The 23350-nt window shown below is 30.9% G+C and overlaps 1 protein-coding gene across 4 annotated transcripts in view; it reads right to left on the reverse strand.

Moving 5' to 3' along the window:
- The window catches only part of LOC145295995 (vacuolar protein sorting-associated protein 11 homolog), a 156575-nt gene that overhangs the window by 121325 nt on the left and 11900 nt on the right, over positions 1-23350 (reverse strand). For all 4 annotated transcript variants that reach the window (XM_080142004.1, XM_080142003.1, XM_080142002.1 and 1 more), the window contains exons 2-6: positions 21892-21966; positions 13167-13340; positions 11819-11869; positions 8336-8401; positions 2953-3050 (exon numbers count right to left, since the gene is read on the reverse strand). In XM_080142004.1, the coding sequence (XP_079998130.1) occupies positions 2953-3050; positions 8336-8401; positions 11819-11869; positions 13167-13340; positions 21892-21966 (464 nt within the window). The remainder of the gene's footprint in view (positions 1-2952; positions 3051-8335; positions 8402-11818; positions 11870-13166; positions 13341-21891; positions 21967-23350) is intronic.

The following is a 23350-nucleotide window of genomic DNA, read 5'->3' on the forward strand; positions in this document are numbered from 1 at the left end:
ATATGCTTGATAATTTCGAGAGTAGGCCTCTCTTTTTCGAAAAGAAACAAAGCAAAAGTATGAGATAAAAATGGAACAACAAATACAAATCCAAGATGGCTGTGAGGTATATAATAGCATAAATTTTTATTCATACAAATATTTTTGACTACATAAATATATATACACGTTTTAGCTAAGCCTTGTCAGGCTAAGTTGTTAGAATGAAACTGAAAAGGAGAAACTTTCAGAAAACACAAGGAGTGGAAATATTTTTTATTAAACAAAATTATTCCAATTATGTGAACACTTGCTCCTTGTATTTTCTGATAGTTTTTCGCTAAAATCACTTTGTTTTCACTCTGTCAACTTGGCCTGAAGAGGCTTAGCCTAAATAATGCTGTAGCCTAAATATGTATGTACATATGTAGCCAAAAATGTTTGCATAAATAAAAATGTTATAATAATTGTCTGTATTTTTGAGATGAGGTGTTTTCATTTATTGAGATTGTCGGACTGACTTCCTCATCTTGGTTGTTATAGTCATAACGTTTCGGCCGTTTTGCCCTTCGGCCTTCATCAGGTGTTTTGTATCGAACTGGGGAACCGTTTGTTAGGAGTATCGAACCCAACCCTTTATTATTATTACGGGGGTACCGTGTTCGGACTCCAGCTAAGCTCTGGGACATACTTGCTGATTCTCTGTTTTGAATGTTATTTTTCACTGCCTTCGTTCAGGATTGAACTCAGCACCTTCAAAATAGAGAATCAGTAACTATGTCCCAGAGCCTAGCTGGAGTCCGAATGCGGTACCCCCGTAATAATAATAAAGGGTTGGGTTCGAGACTCCTAACAAACGGTTCCCCAGTTCGATACAAAACACCTGATGAAGGCCGGAGGGCAAAACGGCCGAAATGTTGTGACTATAACAACCAAGATGAGGAAGTCAGTCCGACAATCTCAATAAATAAAAATGTTATACTAAATAAATATACAGCCCTGTATGTTACTGAGCATTATTATATAGACACAGTAAGGATTCGCAGGAGTGATTACCCAACAGCTATGAACAAAACTTTACTGGAAATTCTATATACTAGACATTTTAGCCCTTTAGAAATGGGTAAAAGTTATAGACATCAAGGTAGAATGAATGTGTCATGCCAAACTTCTAGAGTAAATGCGGTATTGTGGTGACTAGTTCCTAATAATCCCTAAGTGTGAATCGAACAGATACCATAATACTTAGTTTGCTGCACCATATTATAACTAAGAACCACACAAAATTTCAGACAGATCAGCTCAGTAGTTTCCAAGAAAACTTTTATATAAAATATGGTTTTGTGGTGACTAATCCCTATTAATCCCTAACTGTACATTGAATGGATACCATAATACATAGTTTGTTGCACCATATCATAATAAAATTTTAGCCTGATTGGTTCAGTAGTTTCCAAGAAAAAGTGAAATAGACAGACAAAAAATAATATAATATATATGTCAGAAATAAGCCTCAACAAATGATTTTAAGTATTTTAGGGTCTGAACTCTTGTACACTTATTAAAGCATCAAAAAAATGTCTCAGAATTCTGAATCTATTCAATGATGGCTATTCAAGCTTGTAACAGACTAATGTAAGTTATCTTGTCTGTGGCACATAACTAGCCAACTCATTTCATGAGAGATCAATTTAATAATACTATATACTTCCACAGTTTAGTTTGTCTGCCTTATGACATATCAACCATCTTGAGGTTATTTAATGTCAAACGCAATTCACCCATTCTAAACATTTACATATTAAATAGATTAAAATAGGTTAATTTAACAATAATAAGACACAAAAATCTAACAGACTTTTTGATAACAAAATACATACATTTGTAAACAGTATATTTTGTTTTGCATAATATCCGATGCTAATGTGTAGACATAGTGACCTAGAAAGAAAATGTCCGCAGAGTTTGAGTTTTATATAAAAGCTGAAACTGAAAGAAATCCTAACTTTATATATAAAGTATAAAGATAATTGTTTGTAAGTTTGCTTTATGCAAAAAATTTTTTTTCTTATTGAACTACAAAATTTATCTTTTGAACATTTCTATCGCCAACTATCAATTGACTGTGAATAACGGATCAATGTGCATGGTAAATTACAGATTTTACACCTCCAAGAATTAACTATTAATTGACATTCAGCAATTTGTTGAATCATTTTGAAATCATCAGACAGCTTCATGTCAAGTTGGAATAGTGTTATTTCTTCAGTCTGCATGAAATCATTGTTATAAACATCATTTATAAGACTTGTTGGACACATTCTAAAATCTCAATCGCTACTTTCTTTCAAGGCCACTATATTTACACATTAACTTATCTAATTGTTCCCTGCTCCCTGGCTGTATTGACATACAGAGGTTCAAGTGTAATGTGAGCAGGCATCTCACTGTTCAACTCCCTACATAATACTTAGTTTGATGCACCTGTAGATTTGGTTCCAAACAGTAGTCTCTTATGTCCAAGTAGCACTGTCCTTTTTTGGGGTAAATTATAGTAAAAAAGAAAAAAGAAAAAAAAGAAAAAAAAAAGAATTCTTCTTTTCATCAACACATTTTTCATGAAAATTGCTCCAGACAAGGTATGAAGCCACTTGATGTAGAAAACTAACAAAAAAAAAAATAAAGTCAAAAACCAGCTAATAAATGTGAGATAGATTCTAACAAAAAAAAAAAAAAAACAAAAAAAAAAACAGCAATTCTTTCCCCTTTATCACAAACATTGCTTATGGAACATGAGGACCAAAGGATAAAATAAGGGAAACAAAAGTTACAAGGCTGCTGAAAATAAACACAACATCCACTTTCTATTCTCCTAAAACAAAGGAAACAAAAGAGTAATATTAAAATGCATAGTCTGCACAAAAAAGAGATCTATCAATTTTTTTACTATTTGAATGTCACTAAAATACTGACCTGTCTCGTGTAACATCTCCTTTGAAGAGGACAACAATACCACATTCAAATCCGACAGCCATCCAATTTAAGTTTTCATGTACAGTTAAACAGGTCACCTGTAAATAGAAAATAAAAATATCAGATTGTCTGATGAGAGATATCTAGTCATTCATAATAATTATAAAAAAAAAAAAAACCCTCCAAAAACATCACTTTGTTTTGCAGTATATCAACCCTTTTGATGTTATTTAGTGCCAAAACAGTTATATATCATCCCGGAGGAATTTAGATCCCCAAAATTTATAATCAATACAAATTAAATAAAGGGTTCTGTTTGAAATTCCATACAGGTCAGAGGTTACATTGACGGAAACGTTGTGAGGACAACATCCAAGATGAGAACAGTCATTCCAAAAAATACAAATGATACAAATTACATAGTCTGTATTACTATCCACCAAAAACCTAAACAAAAATGTTACAAAGTAATCAGACTCACAAATAATGTATATACTTGTGTATTTGCCAATCAAATATATAGAAGGTATAGTAAAATAAGGTTTTGGTATTACTCCTAAACAATTTATTTTTTTTACTTTAAACCATGTTGAAGAAACAAAACAAATATTAAGTTAGTTAGCTATAGAAAATTTAACCACACATGCAAAAAAGTGAATATAATGTAAGCATTTTTGTAAAAATACAATATGGATGAGAACAATATTGAACAAGAGACAAGGGGAGATAACTAATTCGTAATATGCGACGTTTTTAACTAAAGTGTAGAATATCTCCATTTCTTTTTTTTTTTACATAGGCATCACCGCTTATCAAGGCCAAGCGGCCACTCGAGGATAAGGGTTAATGAGTGTGCAGTAGAAATTGGACAATATAGTAATCGTTAGTAATGGAAGTTCGGTAAATTTGTTAACAAGTGGAACGACTCATCAGGAACTTGTTTACGTTAGACTTGAACACAACCATATTGTAGTCAGCTGGAAAGCAGGAAAACGGAAGACAGTTCCACAGGCGTACAATTCTAAGAAAGAAGCTTTGTTCATGGAATCTATGTTTAGGTTTAGGCACAAATAAAGAGTGGGGGGAATTATTGATAGTGTTTTCAGCTAGACGAGTGTTTCTTGTGAAGTTTTGCAAAGGGGGGACCACAGATTGAAGCTCAGTCAAACACTTGCCATGAAAATAACGATACATCAGAGACAAACTCGCAACATCTCTTCTGTGAGATAGAGGTTGCAGGGAAGAGAAAAGGATATTTCCTACGAGACTACGAAGTCTATTTTGAACTCTATCAAGGCAGGACAAGTCCTTTCTAGCAGCTCCTGCCCAGATGTGGCAACAGTATTCCATCCTTGGATGTACCTGGCTCTTATATAGATAGAAAATTGCATCAGTAGTGAGATATCTACTGGATCAATAGAAGGATCCCATCATTTTTCCAGCGGCCTTGGCAACAGATTTAATGTATGCGTTCCATTTAAGATCAGGAGTAAAGGTCAAGCCCAGAAGCTTGTCAAAACTTGAGGCCTCCTCAAGACGAGAGCCATTCATTTCAACTAGTGCCAGATGGGGACAGAACGTTGATGATGTAAGGAGAGAAGCTTGGTTTTAGATGCATATCTCCATTTGTTGCATATTATGAATTTAGAGTTTGTGTATTATTCAACATAATCGTCAATCACATTGTTGTTCTTTTTTTTTTTTGTCTACAGATTGCCTACATTACATTTACCAGCTCACTATAACTTATTTAATGTCATTTTTCTGCTTTCTAAAACATGATTTTAATTTTCAAAAATATGATGCTTAGAAATAATGCTGAAATCCATTTTACTGTAAATAATTTACCCCTCAAATTAGTAAATTTTAATTCCTGAAGAAATTAATAGTTGCTCCTACTCTTTTGGTTAAATCTGCCTTTCAGTCTCACAAAATTATGGTTCTTGTTCAGAATTATCCCTATATCTCTTCTCTATATAAATAAAATGAACTCATTTTTTCCTGTCTGATTTTGACCTTAATAGGATTAAAAATCAAGATATTTCATGCAAATATAATATGCACAAACGGCAGAACAATATCTGAGGTGTGTTATAGGCTTATTATTTCTCAAATTCCTCGATAATCTTAGATTTCTATACTTTTTCTGCTAAGAAGTCACGGCCAAAATCGGTTAAGATCAATGGAAGTGGTAAAATATTTTCTCTCTAATAAATTCCTCCTCCCCCTGCCACCACTTAACACCGTTTGGGGATCGTTCACAAGGAACAGTTGAGAAGAGAACACCGGTTTGGCTTCGTAGTTCTTTCATGTGAAGTTATTTAAAATCACTAAACTAAGCTGCAGTGCTCTGTGGCGTAGTGGTTAGCGTGCTGGACAATTCACATTATATTTTCACGTTCGCGTCGACCTACCGTAATCGTTTTTTTTTTTTTTTTTTTCCTAAACAACTGGAATAGACTTTTCTTGGTGGCCGAACTGTTAATATTGCAGATGTTTTTTTTTTTTTTTTTTTTTCACACTTTATTTTCCTACTTTTACTCATGACTCTGGGTTTGATCCTTCCTACTTACCTACCATAACATTTTTTAAAACTCCCCCCCCCCCCGTCCCGGAAACAAACACTCGGGCAACGCCGGGTACCCCCGCTAGTTAAAAATAAAGAAAAATCTGTATGATGCATATACCTGCGACGAAACTAAAATATCATATGCCAAAAATCACATAAACTGATCAAGAAATTTTATTTTTGATAAGAAAATCAAATTTTATGATCAATAGAAGAGTGTCTGTCTTGCTTGCCATTTTGGAAACAATTGAAAAAAAATATAGGCGATTACCCAATAATTTAAACTTTCAAAATTTATGTTGTAATGCATACATATTCCCATTAATTACTTAAAATTATTTTTTTTATAAAAATAAAACTACTTGATGATTTTACATAATTTTTATATGCTATTGTTTCATATTGAGTACATACATCATATTTTTCTTTATTTTTGTTTAATATAGAAGGAATTCTGGACAAGAACTAAGATTATTGCTCATACAAAATAATGCTGGTAAGTGTACCCATCCTGTGACCTTGATGCATCAAAATTTAAACAGATGTTGTACACTCCCTTTCTGAACATGCTATGAGTGCACCTCAATTACTCTATGAAAATGATATCTATACACCTATAAAAGTGAAAATGTGTGTGTGTGTGTGTGTATGTACATTTCCCTACCAAATAACTTTGTCAATTTTCGGTCTAGAGACACAAGATTTGACATAAGAAGTATTGAGATTTGGGAAAATCTTTTTAATTGGTTTTCGGACAGAAATTTGGCTGTCAAGGGGTCAAAGTGCAACGATTTGACCTTTGAAAACTCTACCAAACTCCTCCGCCAATTTTGGGTCTAAACCCTTGAAATTTTAAATGTAGGTTATTTGGACATGGATCAAACCTTTTAATTTGATTTGAGCCCCAAAAAATAAATGTTAAAGGGTCAAAATTGAGGTCAAAGTTTAAAAAACTTTGACCTCTGCAGTCTCTACCAAATTACTCAGCCAATTTCTGGTCTAAACATTTGAAATTTTGCATAAAGGGCATTCAGAGATAGTGCAAGCTTTTTAATCAGTTTGGGTCAAAAATTTGAGCTGCCAAGAGGTCAAAGTTCAAAAGATTTGACCTTTGCGGTGTCTAGCAAACTGCTCAGCCAATTTTGGGTCTAAACATTTGAAATTTATACATAACAGGTATTCAGACATGCGGCAAGCATTTTAATCAGTTTGGGGGCAAAATTTTGGCTGCAAAAAGGTAAAAGTTGAAAGAGTTGACTTTTGCAGATCCTACCAAATTCCTCTGCCAAATTTGGGTCTAAAGACTAGAAATTTTAGATGTAAGTAACTTGGACATGGGTAAAACTTTGTATTTTGGTTTAAGACCAAAATAATAAATGTTATCGTGTCAAAATTGGGGTCAAAGTTAGAAAAAATTAACCTCTGCAGTCTCTATGAAATTACTCAGATAAATTTTGGTCTAAACATTTGAAATCTTACATAAAGTGTATTCCCACGTAGGGCAAGTTATGAACAGTACATAGGGCCTGAGCAAAGCTTGGCTGAACTGCTAGTATTACACTATTTTGACTTAAAAAAAAAAAGATATTACTTTTCAAAAGAAGCAAATTTTTAATCTTTAATGATTGAATAGAAACACAAATTTTTCCCTTTCATAACCTCGAATGTTGCTATCCCATTCCATCTTGCTCTCCAATGTTCAAAACCTTATCAAATTAGGCAAAAGAAAAAAGGAATAGAATTTGATTTTCTTGTTTTGGTTTATGGCATATCAACCTTTTTTGGGTTATTAAATGTTGAATCCAGTAAATTTGAAAAAAGTTTTTATATTTCAAGTTCTTTATATTTTCAAATATTCGTTTATGATGTTTGGTCTAGTGGTTTTATAGAGGAAAATTGTTGTTTTTTGTTTGTGTGTTTTGCAGAACATGATTGAGTTTTGCAAAAGGAAAGGAAACAACATAATAACATCAATGTTTAGTGTATTTAAATCAGAAAGCAAGTATCTTCAGAGAGCCTGATCTGAGAACACCAGAAAAATGGAAGGAGGAGGGAAGGATATTCTTGATTTAAGTTATATTTCCTTCAGTTAAATCTCTTTGTTTTAAATAACGTTAGAAAAAAATGGATTTAAATTTAACACTGAACAAACTTCTTTAAATAATAATCACTATAAAGGGATACTCAGATTGAGTTTGAACACATATCATCAATTAAAATATAGTTAGTTGGATAATGTTGCTCAATATAGTTTAATTTTTGTCATTTTTATTTCACTCCAAACAAAATATATTGCTACTGACATGAGGCTACTGAGATAGTGGCCAGATTTATAGGAGGGGGGTTAACCTGTGTAGTAAGTTGGGCAGCAAAATGTTTGTTCACATCATATTTAAATTTTTGCATGTTAATATGGCCAGGGAAACAGGAAGAAGGAATGAATTAAGAGGGAAAGTTGTCCAAGGAAAGAACTTATCAGAGTAGCCAATACCTATGAAAGGAAAAGGATGAAAATCATCCAATACCATTGAAAGGATGGGATTTTGCTGATGGCTCAAGAGCCTTTTTGTTGAAAAGATAAAAATGTAGTAATTTCATCAAAGTATATTCCATGGAAGTACTTGCAAAATGATTGAACACTGATTAAGTCTAATGATTATGCAGAATGCTTCAATAAGAACAGTTTGCTAATAAGCTATTAAACCTAGGTATGTGAAATTTGCTAGGAATTCTCCCATAAATATATACATTATCAATATGTATCTTATTTCTAAAACAATAAAGAGAATGATATAGAATAATTGTCATTCTTACTGGAGATGGTTTGTTGCCTGGGATTGCTCTTGCAATTCTTGTACATAAAGGACTTCCCCGATCCATCTAAATGAGAAAGAAAAGGCATTATTGTTAAATATAGAAATTTTCTTTTAGGAAAGAAAACCTAAATATTTCACAGGTAAAAAAGAAAAAAAAGTTTAGAATTAATTTATAAAACAAGTTAAAAAAAAATATGAAAAAATATATTTAAATTACTTGCACAGAAAATATTAAACATAAACATTATTCAGTTGTTAATTTTTATACTAATACATTATTACTTATCAGAGTTAAAAGTTACTTGAGGATAACGGTTAATGAGGTTATCAGGAAAGGATTGGAAATAATAAGCGAAATGTTCAGAGTTTATTTGAAAATTTTTTGTTGACATTGAACTTGTAGATGATAATGTTGTAGTTAAAAGGGAAGAAATTCCATGTGTGCCACAAATGGAAAGTTCTTGGGAAAAAATTGTTTACAGAAATTCCATTTGGATTTAAGTACACAGAGATAGAAAGAAAAATTTTCTTCAGTTGTGGTAGCTTTTTTATACTAATGAGCCACAAGGACAAAAGCCACTCAAGGACACTGGTTAATGAGGTTGTCAATTGGATGATGAATAATACTATGAGAGGATTGAAACAATGGTTAAAATGAACAGAATTTGATCATTTAAGAGGACGACTTGACAAGTTAGGATTTTTAAATGTTTTGAAATCAACCATCTTAATACACTCCTTTTTAATCAATTTGAATTTGTATAATATTGTATAGGTTTCTATTAATTCCTACCAAAACTAAACAGCTATAATTTTAATGTACAGAAAACTGTTACACTTTGTGACAAGAAAAAAATATTTAAAAAAAAAAGCAAATATTTTAAATTTGGACTCCACTTTAAAACCCAAAACACAGGGTTGACCAACAAAATAAACTTAACAATATCCACTGATTAAGAACAAATTAAAAAGCTCCAATTACCATGAACTATCTTAATAACATTTTCTTTTTTAAACTTGAGATAGGATTATTCTACGAGTAAATATACAAACATCTGACTAATCCAGAACAGCAGTCTAATAGTTTTATCCATTAATTTTCTATCTAATTCTTTATATTGCATAACTTTAGGATTCTGTATTTATACATAGATTACTATTATTTTCTGATAAATTACAGGTTATTATTATTATCTTAATGATCTATTAGTACATAATGGCAAAGAAGTCACTGCATCACTGAAGAGTTGCAAAATCCTGTCATTATTTATCATTAATAATTTGTTTTCTTTTTAGTTCAGATATTGCATAGAAAATATTTTTAGAAATTAATCATGAATAAATATAACGTTGAAGAATGTACCCAAATTGTTAAATCAAAATCTGAGGTCAATTATGATTTTTTGACTACTGTGTTATTTATTTGATTATTTATATTTCAACTTATTACTATTATAACTAACTACTGTCATTATATTTATTTGTATTTATTTTAAACTAGTAGGGAGGTGGTTGCTCGGTTGTAAAACATGCTTAAATATATTTTAATTCATGCAAATTTTGTATTTATTATTATATTGTACCTAATATGTAGTACTGATTTCAATAAAAAAAGAAATGATTGGGTGCCATAAGCTAGAATCAAAACCAAAACATGTAGCGCTTCAGCCACATTCCCTACTGTTTGAGCTATCAACAGATAGATAAGAAAGATATAAAATTAAACCACTTCAAGCTATGAATGAATTTGCTCATGCACAAAGCTGTCAGCAATTCGAAATGAACATTTTGCATTTCAACTTGCCAACATATTTCTGTATGTGTTATTCATCCATCTAAAGATTTTACTCGTTGTAAACCATCCTTGGTGTATGATTGCTATTTTCTGTTAATTTCAGTGTTATATGACCAGTAGTTTAAGTGTTTATCAGTTTACACACACACACACATACATACATACATCTACTGCTTCATTTATATAGACTATAGGATATTATAATTATTCAGTCACTAATTATTTTTTATTATTTATTTTATATTTCCACCACTATATTTATATATAACTTCATATAGACAATACCCTATTACCTTATTTCTCTTATTTATAATATTTCCTATATATTAGTATTTATATGGATTCTGTTAGGCATGAATTGCATCTTTTGCATTTATTTGGAAAATTTTTACTGACTTTTATTTAATAATTTCCCTAATATTTTCAATCCTTTAAAATTATTATCAATTATTTTTTTAAATTCCTCTGTCCATTTTGACATGTATACTGTATAGGGGATTAAACCTTTTATTTTCTTCTATTTCTTTTTTTATCATCATCTGTATAAGTATTATTTGTTTTATTATTTACTCTTGTACTTATTTTTTTAGTATCCACATTTTCTTTATCATTTATATTTTTATTTTCATATTTCAAATAACATCATTATTTACAAACACTAGGTTTTTGCCTTTTCTCCTTTAATATTTTTTCTAAGGTACAACATTATTTTAATTTCTACCATATTTACATTCATTTCAATTTATATTATCATCACTTTATACTCTACAGCCCGATCCTTTTTAGTGCATCATTATAATATTCTTTATTCTCATTAAATATATCTCCATTTGCAGATAATTTTGAAATTATGTTAAATACATTATTTGTGAGTACTGTTTTAATTGGTTTATAGTGATTAAATAATTTATCTATATATTTTCTGACTAACTTTATGGTAAGGCTTAAATGTGTTAGCATTTAAAATTTAAGGTAATATCTAAAAATATTTTCTCATCATTATCGATAGTTATAGTTATTTTAATATTCAATTCTTTAAATAATTTATGAAGCATTTTACTACTCACTTTCATTGTCTATTACAATGAAAAACTCATCATTTCTATACAGTTTCTTCTATATCAGTCTGTCTATTTCAAAGAGTATATATATATATATATATACCCTTCAAATCTGTTAATTGAGCTGAATCCGAAGAACCCAATGTGACATCAAAGTCAAACTTTTATCCTATTTACTCCAGGTTTTACTATTATATTTAATCAAATTTCTTTTAGATAATTTCACAATATATATTTTTAAGTTGGTTATATCAGTAAACTCTTTAGTCATTAATATTGCTTTATCCAATAATAATGGTGTAATTAATAGGTAGTATACATCTATGTCAAATTGTATAAATTTAAGTTCTTTTTCATTATTTATTTTCTTAAATCATTTTATAACTTCATTTAAGGATGACCACATGATAACTTTTCCATTATGCTTTATTGTAGAAAGTATTCTGTCTCAGATTTTATTTTGTTTACAGTTGCTACATCAGATATATACTGGGTTCTATTAATTGAACTTTAGGATTGCTATCAAACTCTTCCTTGTTATTCTTCAGGGTGAAACCTGGATTTACTACATATAAATATTTCTGCATTTTGGTCTAAATTTCTTTAAATATTTTTTCATACTTACTTTGTCCAAATTCCATACTTTAATCAGAGGATTAATTCCTTGTTCATCTTCCTGAAAAATTAAGCAAAAAATATAATCTAAATATTTTTCATACTTCAATATTGTTTTATTTTAAATCTAACAACTCTAGCATTAGTAACATGCATACCTCAAATAAAATAAGATCAAAGTAATGCAATAAACATTAGTTAGTAATCACTCATGTACCAATAATTAAAAGACTAAAATAATGGTTTGTTTACCAATGCATTTCAAGACATAATTAGATGTAAAAAAAAAATAGAAGATTATATTTCAAAATCTAAGGATGAAATGTGGATTATTCTATAGAAAAAACATCAATGTATGTGTGTGTGTGATGCTTGTGTGTTCCATATAGAAAGAAAAGTTGGAGAATCTAAAAGTATATTCTTACATGACATCTACCAGGAAAGACAATGGAAGTTCCGAAATCTGTAAGTGACTTCCTATCCTAAGAGAACTATGAGAGGCTGAACATCCTTTAAAACTTCAAACATTGCTTAATTGATGAAATTTATGTGTATAAGGAAGACAATGGAAGTGGTTTTGAATGTCTATGTTACTCTATATGTACCGAATGTATAGGTGCCCTTACCTCTAAGTAACCCATTGCGTTGAACCCTCTTAAAACTTTAAATATGTGTATCTAATTTAAATAAAATTTCAGCCATATGTAATCCAATGAGTTTTTACTATACTAATTAATATTTTATTTATTTTTCGTTAACTTTTATTTACCACAAACAAGACATATTGCTACTGAGATGTAAGAGGCTACTGTGAATTAAGAATCAGATCTATAAAGGGAATTTTAAGTAGGGAATTGTGCAATGAGATGTTTGTTTACATTACATTTAAATTTTTGTATGCTGGTACAGTAAAAGAAACAAGGAGCAGGATGGAAATTTCAAAACAAGTGGTCTGAGAAGCTATTAGAATAAAAAATTTTCTGGCATCTAGAGAACTCTACAATGAAAAGGTGGGATCTTATTGCTATCCAAATGAACCGGAGAGATTTTGAAAGTAAAACCAGCATAGTGATGCCACACTGCAGTGATATGACAGGAACTGGAGGTTTGCAGACAACGTGGGACCTATTAGATTAGAAATACTTTTTTGCACTATGTCCAAGAGGGAGAAGCTTATATATTTTTTTTAATGAACCCCTATCTAAAATTTGAAAAAGATGATTAATAAAAACTTATAATTTGTAAAGTTGGTAAGTAATTCATAGTAATCTGAAGATATAAAAAAGAGATAATTAAATAACCCAAAGATTAGAGCGTGTCGTCTAAGTCTGGTGAAAAAAAAAAAATGGTTGTCTTACTCCAATTGTAATTAGAAGATTATGTTGCTTCATTTGAAAAACATGGGTGACTCGGATCTTGTAAGCTTCAAATTCTGTCACTTCCATTTTCCGATTGATGAAATGAAGGAAACCTTCATGGTCACCCACAATGATTTGTCCTCGACCACTCGCACACGCTGAGATGTTAATGTTCTGTTTTTGAAAAAAAGAAAGAAAGAAAAAATATTATAATAATAATGAAATCATATATGATGACTTGGATATGAATTATTATAAAATGATATAACAATAAATTTTTCAATAAATTTTTTTTTTCTGTGTTTCTGAAGATTCATCACGTCAAAAAATTTCAAGCTTTCTAAAAATTCTTCCAATGTTTTGATTGTATCGTAGTAGAAGTGATGATGATGATGATGATGAAATGGCTGTTAATCTTCTTCTATCTTCTCTTCTATCTATTCTATATAAATAAAATGAACTCATTTTTTCCCCTCCGAGTTTGACCTTAATAGGATTAAAAATCAAGACATTTTCTGCAAATGTGCTATTCGCAAGCTGCATCACAATATCTGAGGTGTGTTATAGACATGTTTATAGACATCTACTTCGTCGATAATCTTAGATCTCTATATTTTTTCTGCTGAGAGTTCAAGGCCAAAATCGGTTACACTCAATGGAAGTGGTAAAATCTTTTCTCTCTATTGCATTCATCCTCCCCCACGACCACTTAACACCGGTGTGGATACGTCCACAAGGGACATTAGGAAGAAACACCGGTTAGAGTTCATAGTTACTTAAAAAAATGGGACTGCCATTTTCCCGTCGGGGGAAACGCAACTTTGGATTGCACCTATTCTAGGGGTTACTTATAACATTTCTTTTATCATATTTTTATTTATTTTATTTTCTTAGCGATTCGAAGGGTTACTTAGGCCATTTTTTCCTTCTTTTCTTCTTTTTTTATATTGTGTCAAACGAAACGAACTCTTCGATTCCGGGTTTTACAAAATACTCTCACATTCTGCATCTCTTACTTTCATACCCAACTGTATTTATGCCAAGTTCCTTTCTTTACCACAGTCGCCTAATCATCGATAATCACTTATCAGCCAACATTCAGGTAAATAGAGTTTTATATGCAGCCGATATTAAAGTAACTGGACTTTTTTTCTTTTTTCTTTAAAATTGACATGACTTCCCGGGTTTCCAGTCACGCATACCACGAATTATCGGTGTCAGCCACGAGCGTTCTTCTAATGTTGCAGCGATTACTCCACTTTATATATTATTTGTTTTCTTTTTTCTTCTGTTATGTTTACGGAAATTTATAAGGTGATATTAAGGCGGAGGGATGACTTCTTATTTCCTGTATAATTTACTTATTCATTATTTCTTTTTCGATTTAAAATTTCGGAGAGTTTCATTAGCCCAATTACAAAAATCCTATCTAAATGGAAGCAGATGACATTCGAATTGGAAGAAAGCGACTAGGACAGCGATGCAGACACAAATGTTTAATTTACAAAAACAATGTGTGTAAACGATGGTCTCAAACAACCGTTACAAAAAAAAAAAAATATTTAAACAAAAAAAAAAAAATAAATAAATAAATAAACCGTTGTACTTACACCAAACAATTATACGGTTACAAAATCTTTTATTGGAGACAAATTGTTGATAAATCTTTTGCAATACCAAAACAACAAATTAGAAAAATTCAAAACTAAAATGAAAGAAACATATTTCCCTTTTACACGGTAGGTTTGTTGGTTTTTTTTTTGGGGGGGGGAGGATTATTTGCATTGGTACTTTTGCAAATTTGTTTTCTTTTTTTTTTCCAGTAGTCTGCGTCTGTTACGACGCTGCTCGGTTGACACTGATAATTGCCGGTCTCGCTCGATCCATGCTTGACCACAATTCGGGTTGCATTAGGCAGGAGTACCTTCATCTTTAAAAGATCATTTAACATTATATTTATATATTAAATAAATCATTTAATGTTTATATATTAAAAAATCATTTAACGTTATATTTATATATTCAAACAATCATTTAACGTTATCTTTATATATTAAAACAATCATTTAACGTTATATTTATATATTAAAACAATCATTTAACGTTATATTTATATATCCAAACAATCATTTAACGTTATATTTATATATTCAAACAATCATTTAACGTTATCTTTATATATTAAAACAAATATTTAGATATTTACAAAATCATTCCACGTTATATTTATATATTAAAAAAATCATTTCATTTAATTATGCAGGAATACCTTCAGTTCCCCCACTTCCTTTTTTTGAGGGGGGGGGCCTAAATACCTACAAATGATTTTTAAACACCCTTTCTTTCATTTCTTTTGCACAGTTCTTGCAATTGCCAGGGGGCGGGGGTCATAAATCGAGTTTCTTTTCTTTTCTTTGCCAGGACGGGGGTAGTGGAAACATACACAATAATGTCATTTTTTTTCCCCACAAAAATTGGCCACTAACAGAACTCACGTCATTTATTAGCTACATCATTTCATAAAGTAGTAAACTCCTACATTTCATTCAGTACTTGAAACATTGAAATCATCGCCCCGTGTGGATTCAGCTTTTCCGTATAATAAAAGCGAAACTGATTCAATGCTAAGCAAGCAGCTTTGATCCCCTTTAAATGGGGAGCTGGTTTCCACACCATCATCTGGGGGAAGCCAAAAGTGCCCCGCATTGAAACAAAGTAAACAAACGCCAAAACACCGTCCCGCAATAAATAAAAAACTACCATATCATTGTAAAAGTGGCCACCTGCAAATCAAACCTCTTTGACTTTTTAACCCTTAATTTTTTTCAACCCTTAATTTAACACGCTTCTCAATTCATCTTCCCTCGTGGCCGAGATGGTTAGGTGGTTGGCTTATTTTTCCCTTTCGTTTCCACCTTCGCGTCAAGGCTTCGGGGTTCAATCCCACCTTCCTACTAAAATTTTTTTTTTTTTTCCTTTTAACATTTTTTTTTTTAACACACACACACCTCCAAACACTCGGCAACGCCGGGTATCCCCCGCTAGTATTGTCATAAAAGCCAATTTGCTTGATACAAGATTTTTAGTGTTGTCAGAAACAAAATCATATATATATATATATATATATATATATATATATATATATATATATATATATACTAGCAGGGTTATCCGGCATTGCCCAGGATAATATAAAACAAAGAAAAATGAAGTTACGTATAAACATATCTGCTATTCTTTGGATATTAAGCCATTTTTGATGACTATCTGTCACATTCAATCCCAAAAAAGCTGAGTAGATTTTTTTGTATAAAAAAGTATAAATCCTGGGCAACACCAATTAGATTATCTAATGTTGTTGTCCAGTTGTGAAATACGCTAAAATATATTTTAATTCATGGAAATGTTGTATTTATTATTACAGAGCCAATTTTTTTATTGATAATTATATTGTACCTAATATACAATAATGATTCGAAATGTTTTTAAGAATTTGTAGAAAAAGACTCTTAATGCGCACAAGCTGTAATTAGCAATAATGGCTACATTAAAAAATATTAATAGACAATTTAATACATGTATTGTAACCCTTTGCATTTTGAGCATTTCTTTTTGTGGGATACTTTGTAATTTTTTTTTTAATCTGATTGTTTGGCTAAAGATTTAAACATGTATTATTAGCAGGAAAAGTTTAATTAACCTGTGTTGGAAATACATATAGAAATCTTGTTTGTAATGTGTTGTAAACTTTTGCATGGTACTGTATTTTATAAAAAAAAAATATAAGTTTTCAGATTTAACACCATAGCAGTTTTTGAAATTTATGTCTGGGCTACATTAAATTATGGGCAGTAATGTTTTTATTATTTTTTAATATGTTATTACTGTTAAAGACAAAACCAATAGCATTTGAAGCAAGGAAAGAAAAAAAATCAGACTAATGAGACTCCCGAAACCTTCTCTTTGAGCCTTTCCTTTTCACCTCATTTCAGATATACATAGTCCAAGATTGTTCATTAATCTTGTGTTAATCTCAGTGTTAACAGTGTGAACATCTGTCGAACTGTAAACAAAATTTGTTATGAATATTAAATATGATATGTGATAATTAAACAAGTGAAGACCAGAGAAAAAAAGAGGAACTCTGTTTGAAAAATTGGATTTTTACATTTTGAACTTTCTGAAAAGAATCCCTAACAATTGCAACTTCTGTGCCAGTTCAATTTTGAAATTGTAAAAAGAAAACATCATCATATTCTGTTGAATATGTTTTACATGTTTATATGTGTTAGATGATGCTGAGAAATTGACTTCCAAACCAATCTATCTCTGGCCTCATCTTTATTCATCCCTTTTTCTTTCAACTGCATCTTCATCACTTCCTTTCAAAGTTGTTCTATTATTTTAAATTAACAATGGCTGAAGTGGTTTCATCCAACAAGAAGAAACCTTCATTTCTTTTGTTCCTTCATCACTAACAAGTTCCATGCGATATAGACATTAGTATCATCATCGTCCATAGAACAATTGCACCCGAAGAAATGGAACCCCAAAGCAGATCCATTAATTTGTGCCACACATGATTTAGTAAGTGTTCATTTTCAGAGTGATTGTATACTTTTTTTACATAATTTTACTTTCTTCAGAAATCTGAAAATGTCATTCAGATTGACCTGTTCAAAAATGTCCTTCAAGTCACTTGCCCCATAATGTCTAGAATGGATTTCTTTGAAACCAAATACATTACACAATTGTGTGTTCTACTATAAATGGATCATGACAGCGAACACAGAATCGAGGATTTTCTCAGTTAAGCAGATATCAAATCTCCACTACTACCGATTACTACGATACTATCCCATTGATTACTGTACACGCAATAACCCTTATCCCCGAGTGGCTTCCAGGCCTTGATAAGTGGTGACCTTCATGTAAAAAAAAAAAGAAAAAGATTGAACTTCTCTTTTTTCATCCTTTTAATAACTTTAGTATTCTCATTGATTGTTGGAGTTTTGTTTTAGCTTATTTTTTTTTTACTTCACTCCAAACAAGACATATTGTCACTGAAACATAAGAGGCTAGTGTGAATTAGGGATTATACTTTCAGGGATATCTACCAAAATATAGACTCAGATTTCCCTCCTATAAATCTGATCCATACCACAGTAGTCCCTTATACTTTGGTGGCAATATGCTTTGTTTGGAGTGAGTAAAAATAAAGAAAAATTGTTGTATATACTGTCAACAAATCTATACTAATAAAGATTTGTCTGTCAGTGTTTGTGTGTTTGCCTCTTAGCTGTTTTTAGACTAGTACGTCAATTAGGTAACTATCAGTAACTTACATAGACTTACACAAATTCTCAAAATTTTAATAAATTTCAATAATTTTTTTACACCTTCTAATTTGGGTCCTTTCCATGAAATCAGAAGTTTTTCTTAAAAAAAAAAAACTGTGAAAAGTATTTTCTCCCTCAGTTTCACTTGCTTTGAAATATTTGTGGGGCAATCCTTGCATTTATTAAAATGGCAAGGTTGTCTTTGTTATTATGAATCCATAAATACCTGTCATGCTATGGGTATTTCGTTATAATATTCAAGGATGTGAGTAGCCAATGGCAAAAAAAAATTTAAAAAGCTGAAATCGATATAAATTTCACAACCAAAAGGGGAGGAGAACAGATTTCATTCAGGATGGGAAATTTACCTCGACCGTGTGTGTTTGTGTGTGTGTGTGTGTGGAGGGGGTTGGGGGTTAGTAAAAAAACATCTAAAAATAATTTGAACGATGTGCTAATGATAAGTAGTAAAAACACATTTAAATTTGAAAACTGTTTTATCAGTGAAATATCAATTTTATAAACAAAAGAGTAAACAAATGTAAAGATAAGTTAATCACCAGATTGATGAAGTTGACAGGTCAATGTTTCAGATTTTTGGTTTGGGGGTTCGTTTGAGAACTTTCAACTTTCCTAAGCAATCAGCTATAATTAAAAAATCTAAATTATAAGAAAGTCACTGAATGGAGGAGGAGGAGGAGGAGGAGGAGGAGGAGGAGGAGACAGGAAATCATTCTTTCATGAAACAAATGTCATCTAACTGCTCAATCATAAATCATTTGAAGTTTTAGTTTTCATGGCAAAATTAAGATTTTCAATTTTCAGAAAGAACTCTTCTAAGAAGGAAAGGAACCAAGACAAGATGAAGAAAATAAAAGGGAAAAACAGAAAAGAGAAAAGAGAAAAAAACAGAAAAAGACAAAGAAAAAAAAAAGAAAAAAGAGAAATAAAAAGAGGAAGAGGGGATGAGAAAGAGAAATAAAATTAATCCAAAATAATAAAAATCAAAATACTACAAAACAATTTAGATTATGTGCTAGTTATATAAAGTATAAGTAGTAAAACGCTTTTAAAATAATTTGAAAAATGTTTAATCAGTGAAATATCAATCTTGGTAATCAAAAAACAAACAAAACTGCGCTGACAGGTAAATTTTTCAGAGTTTTTTTTTGGTGGGAGGTCCTAATCAACTCCAATCAGTTTCAACTAAGAAAGTCAAAGAGAAAGACACTGTATGTTCATGTGTGGATGGAACTCATTCATTTATGAAACAAAAGTCACCTAACTGCCCTAGTCCCATCATAAACTGTTTAAAGTTTTAGCTTTTATGACAAAATTTACATTTTCAGTTTTCAGAGAGAACTGTCATAAGAGGGAAAAGGAAGGCAAGGTAAAACAGAGAGAAGAAGAGAGAAAAATAGAAAAGAGAAAAACAAATAAAATCCAACTAAATAGTTAGAAGAAAATAAAAAGGTAAATGCACTAACGCTTTGGCAGAACTCAGTTCTTTCTTATTTACAAAAAAAGGTGGATTTGACAAAAAAAAAAAAAAACCCAGAGATTTCACATCCATGACAACCTCTAATAATTTCAGTGGAAATCTGCTTTTTTCTGGATTAAAAAAGTGGAGAACTTACAATCTAGAGCATTAAAAATGCAGCACAAATCTGAATGATTAAGACTTTATAATATGTCCGCAGAAATAATAGTGATAAAAATTCTGTGGATCAAAAAAACGATAACCAAAAGGAGAGGGAAAAAAATCAAATTATATTTAATCATGAAACAAAACTAGCGGTTTTTGTTTTTTTACTTTTACCAAATTGTCTATAATTAATTATTCTTAAAAAAAAAATAACGAATGAAATAAGTCTTCATGAAAACAATAATTGTGAATAACAAAAATATATAAAAACAATGGATAATATTAGTAATTGAAAATGGCAAGCTAAAGACGATGATACACTCTTTAGCCTTGGTGCGTAATCACCTGGAGATGGTGTCTTAATAAAAATGGTTCCCATCGTTTCATTAGGTTAACAAGAGCAATCAGCCTCTAAAAATCTTGCCACAATTAAGTAAATAACTTCTCAAAAAAAACAAAAAAAAAAACAAATGGACTAGAACTATTTTTGGAAATCAATTTCCTAAAAGCCATCCAACCACATGCCAGCAGTAAAATGGATGTTAGACCGATAATGATACTGACTTTATTAATATGTCATTACTTAATAAGGTTAAAAGTCACTCAAGGATAAGTGATAATGAGATAGCTAGATTGTCAATTGAAAGATGGAGAATATTATGAGGGAATGAAAATAATGAAGAAAATGTAATTATTTATGAGGATAGTTTATGACATGTTGCCACATGGCTGCTTTCCAGTAAATTAAAAAATGGTCATTTTCAAATCCAATGTCAACAGTAACATCAGATCAAATTTTTTTAAATACTTTTTTGCATTGTATCTCCAGCCTATCATATCTTTTTTAAAAAAAAAAAAAAAAAAAAAAAGAGTGGAGAATGATAATGTACGTTCCACAAACAAAATTTCTTTCCTAGAACTGCCCGCCTATGGAACTTTGTTCTGCTAGTTTGCTTTCTAGCTGACTACAACATGGTCGTTTTCAAGTCCAGTGTAAACAAACTGCGCGTGCGTGGTCCCCCTCTGGTGCTGCATGTGAGATGACACCACAAAAAATAGTGAACAAATGATGAATGTGAGAAGTGTGAAGGAGCAACGTTGCCTTCACATTTTCACCAAGTTTCAGGAAAATCTAATGGATGGATCAAATGCTATGGGGCAAAAAGTGTCATTTTTGGCCATTTTGGGGCATTTTTGACTTTTGAGCTCCTGGGGACACCGAACCCCAGTGTAAATGGATAACAGTGGAGTTTCAGGCCCTAACACATGTATATTTGAGTTGACCACCATGAAAAAACACTATATAGTCAGGCATATCAAGTTTTTGTTGAAAAATATGAAATAAGAGCCACAAAAATGGGTGTTTTTAGCACTGAAAGTTCCTGGGGGCGCGAACCAGAATTTTACCAGGGTCACCCATACTGGATTTTTATTAAGAATAATGGGTTTCACATTTTGGCCAAGTTTCAAAAAAATCTAATGGATGGATCAAAAGTTATGGGGCAAAATGTGCCATTTTTTGCCATTTGGGGGTATTTTTGACCTCTTTTGAGCCCCTGGGGACACAACGAGAATTTTTGCGAAAAAAATTTTTTTTTACTGTGCACATCTATTTAAAGAAGTACAATTTGTGTATGCTATGTAGTTTTGGCCTTGGTAAAGAGATGAAAAGGAGGCTTGTTGTTTCCTTTTTGTAATTATAAAACAAAAAAACAAAAATAAACAAAAATTCATCTCATACCTGTAACTTATCGAAAGCATCTCGTGTTCCAGGGTAACACGCTGTTTCTTGGTCAAAGAAACTGAATCGGCGCCACTGAAAAATAGACAAGTATGGATTATTCGAAGCGGGCATTTTGAATAATAATTTTCTTCAATCTGGCTGTTGCACAGAGTTCCATAAGTAAAACGGAGATATGAATACAGAAAAAAAATTAAAAATTAAAAAAAATTATATTACGAATTATTCAAAAATAAAACAAAACCTTTGAACAGCATAATAAACAATAGTTTCAATGTATAACAAATCTGAACTCAATTTACAGCTTATAAAAAATAGACTTTGAGTCACTTTCTTTGTGAGATCACATGAAAATGGGCAATAATTTGTCTTGAAAAATGATTTTTAATAATGCTCACAAACTAACCAGTTTAATGTGCAAAAACGGGTAAATATAGTGAAATTCCCTTCAATTTCAATTTTTGATAACTTATTTATTTTGATAAAATTGTATGTAAACAAAATTTAATCTTTTCTCTTTATAAATGTATATAAATGTACACTTCTTTCTCTTTTGTCAGTAATAATTTTGTTTTTTCCCCAGGTTACTTCAATTTAGTTCAACACTTCCAGTAACGAGTGATTTATTTTTAAATGTTGATTTTTTTTCAACACACATGATATAAAAAATAATCCCATCTTAAAGAACAAAGACCACTCGTCAATATGGTGGATTTAATATAGCGTTTTCAGTGATCTTTCACAAAAAAAATTTAGGTTAAAGACTTTAGCAAATTAAATTTTGGTGCTTTTATCCAATTGTATTAACATTTGTCTTTACATTGTCTAAATCTGAGTTTTTGTTTTTTTAATTTTTGAAAAGAAAAATTTAACTTAATCTCTACTGTGTTATGGATTGAATTATAAGATTTGTATGTGTTAGCTGTTGAAATACATCTTATATCAAATCAAAGGTGTACTCCCATATTATTTTTGTATGTCTTTTCAAGAAAAATATAAATGAAAATCATAATTAAAACAATAATTATTAAATCAAGCCAGCCTAAACATTGGGCAAAATTTCATTACCTTTCGAAAAAAACATACAAAAATAATACAGAAGTACACCTTTGATTTGATACAAGATGTATTTTAACAGCTAACATATTCAAGCTTCATAAGATTCTGTTATAAGATCGTCCTCCCAGGAATTATCTCCTCCTTTTTTAAGAGGGAGGTTGAAGGTAATCCTCCCAAGTATTACATTCTTCTTTGAGGGAAGGAGTGTAGTGTTCATTCGACATGATATTATCCCCTCAGTCATTACCTCCTCCTTTGGGAGATCAGTGTACGTAGATCATTCACCATTATATCATCCTTCCAGCCTAATACAAATATGCGACCCGGGGGAGAGAGAGTTAATAAAACAAATGATTCAGATTCTCATGTTTTGTTTATTCATCAAAGGCAATAGATTACC

This window comes from Euprymna scolopes, chromosome 16 (assembly GCF_053919585.1).
Source record: "Euprymna scolopes isolate OS-2025 chromosome 16, ASM5391958v1, whole genome shotgun sequence".
Classification (NCBI taxonomy): Eukaryota; Metazoa; Mollusca; class Cephalopoda; order Sepiida; family Sepiolidae; genus Euprymna; species Euprymna scolopes.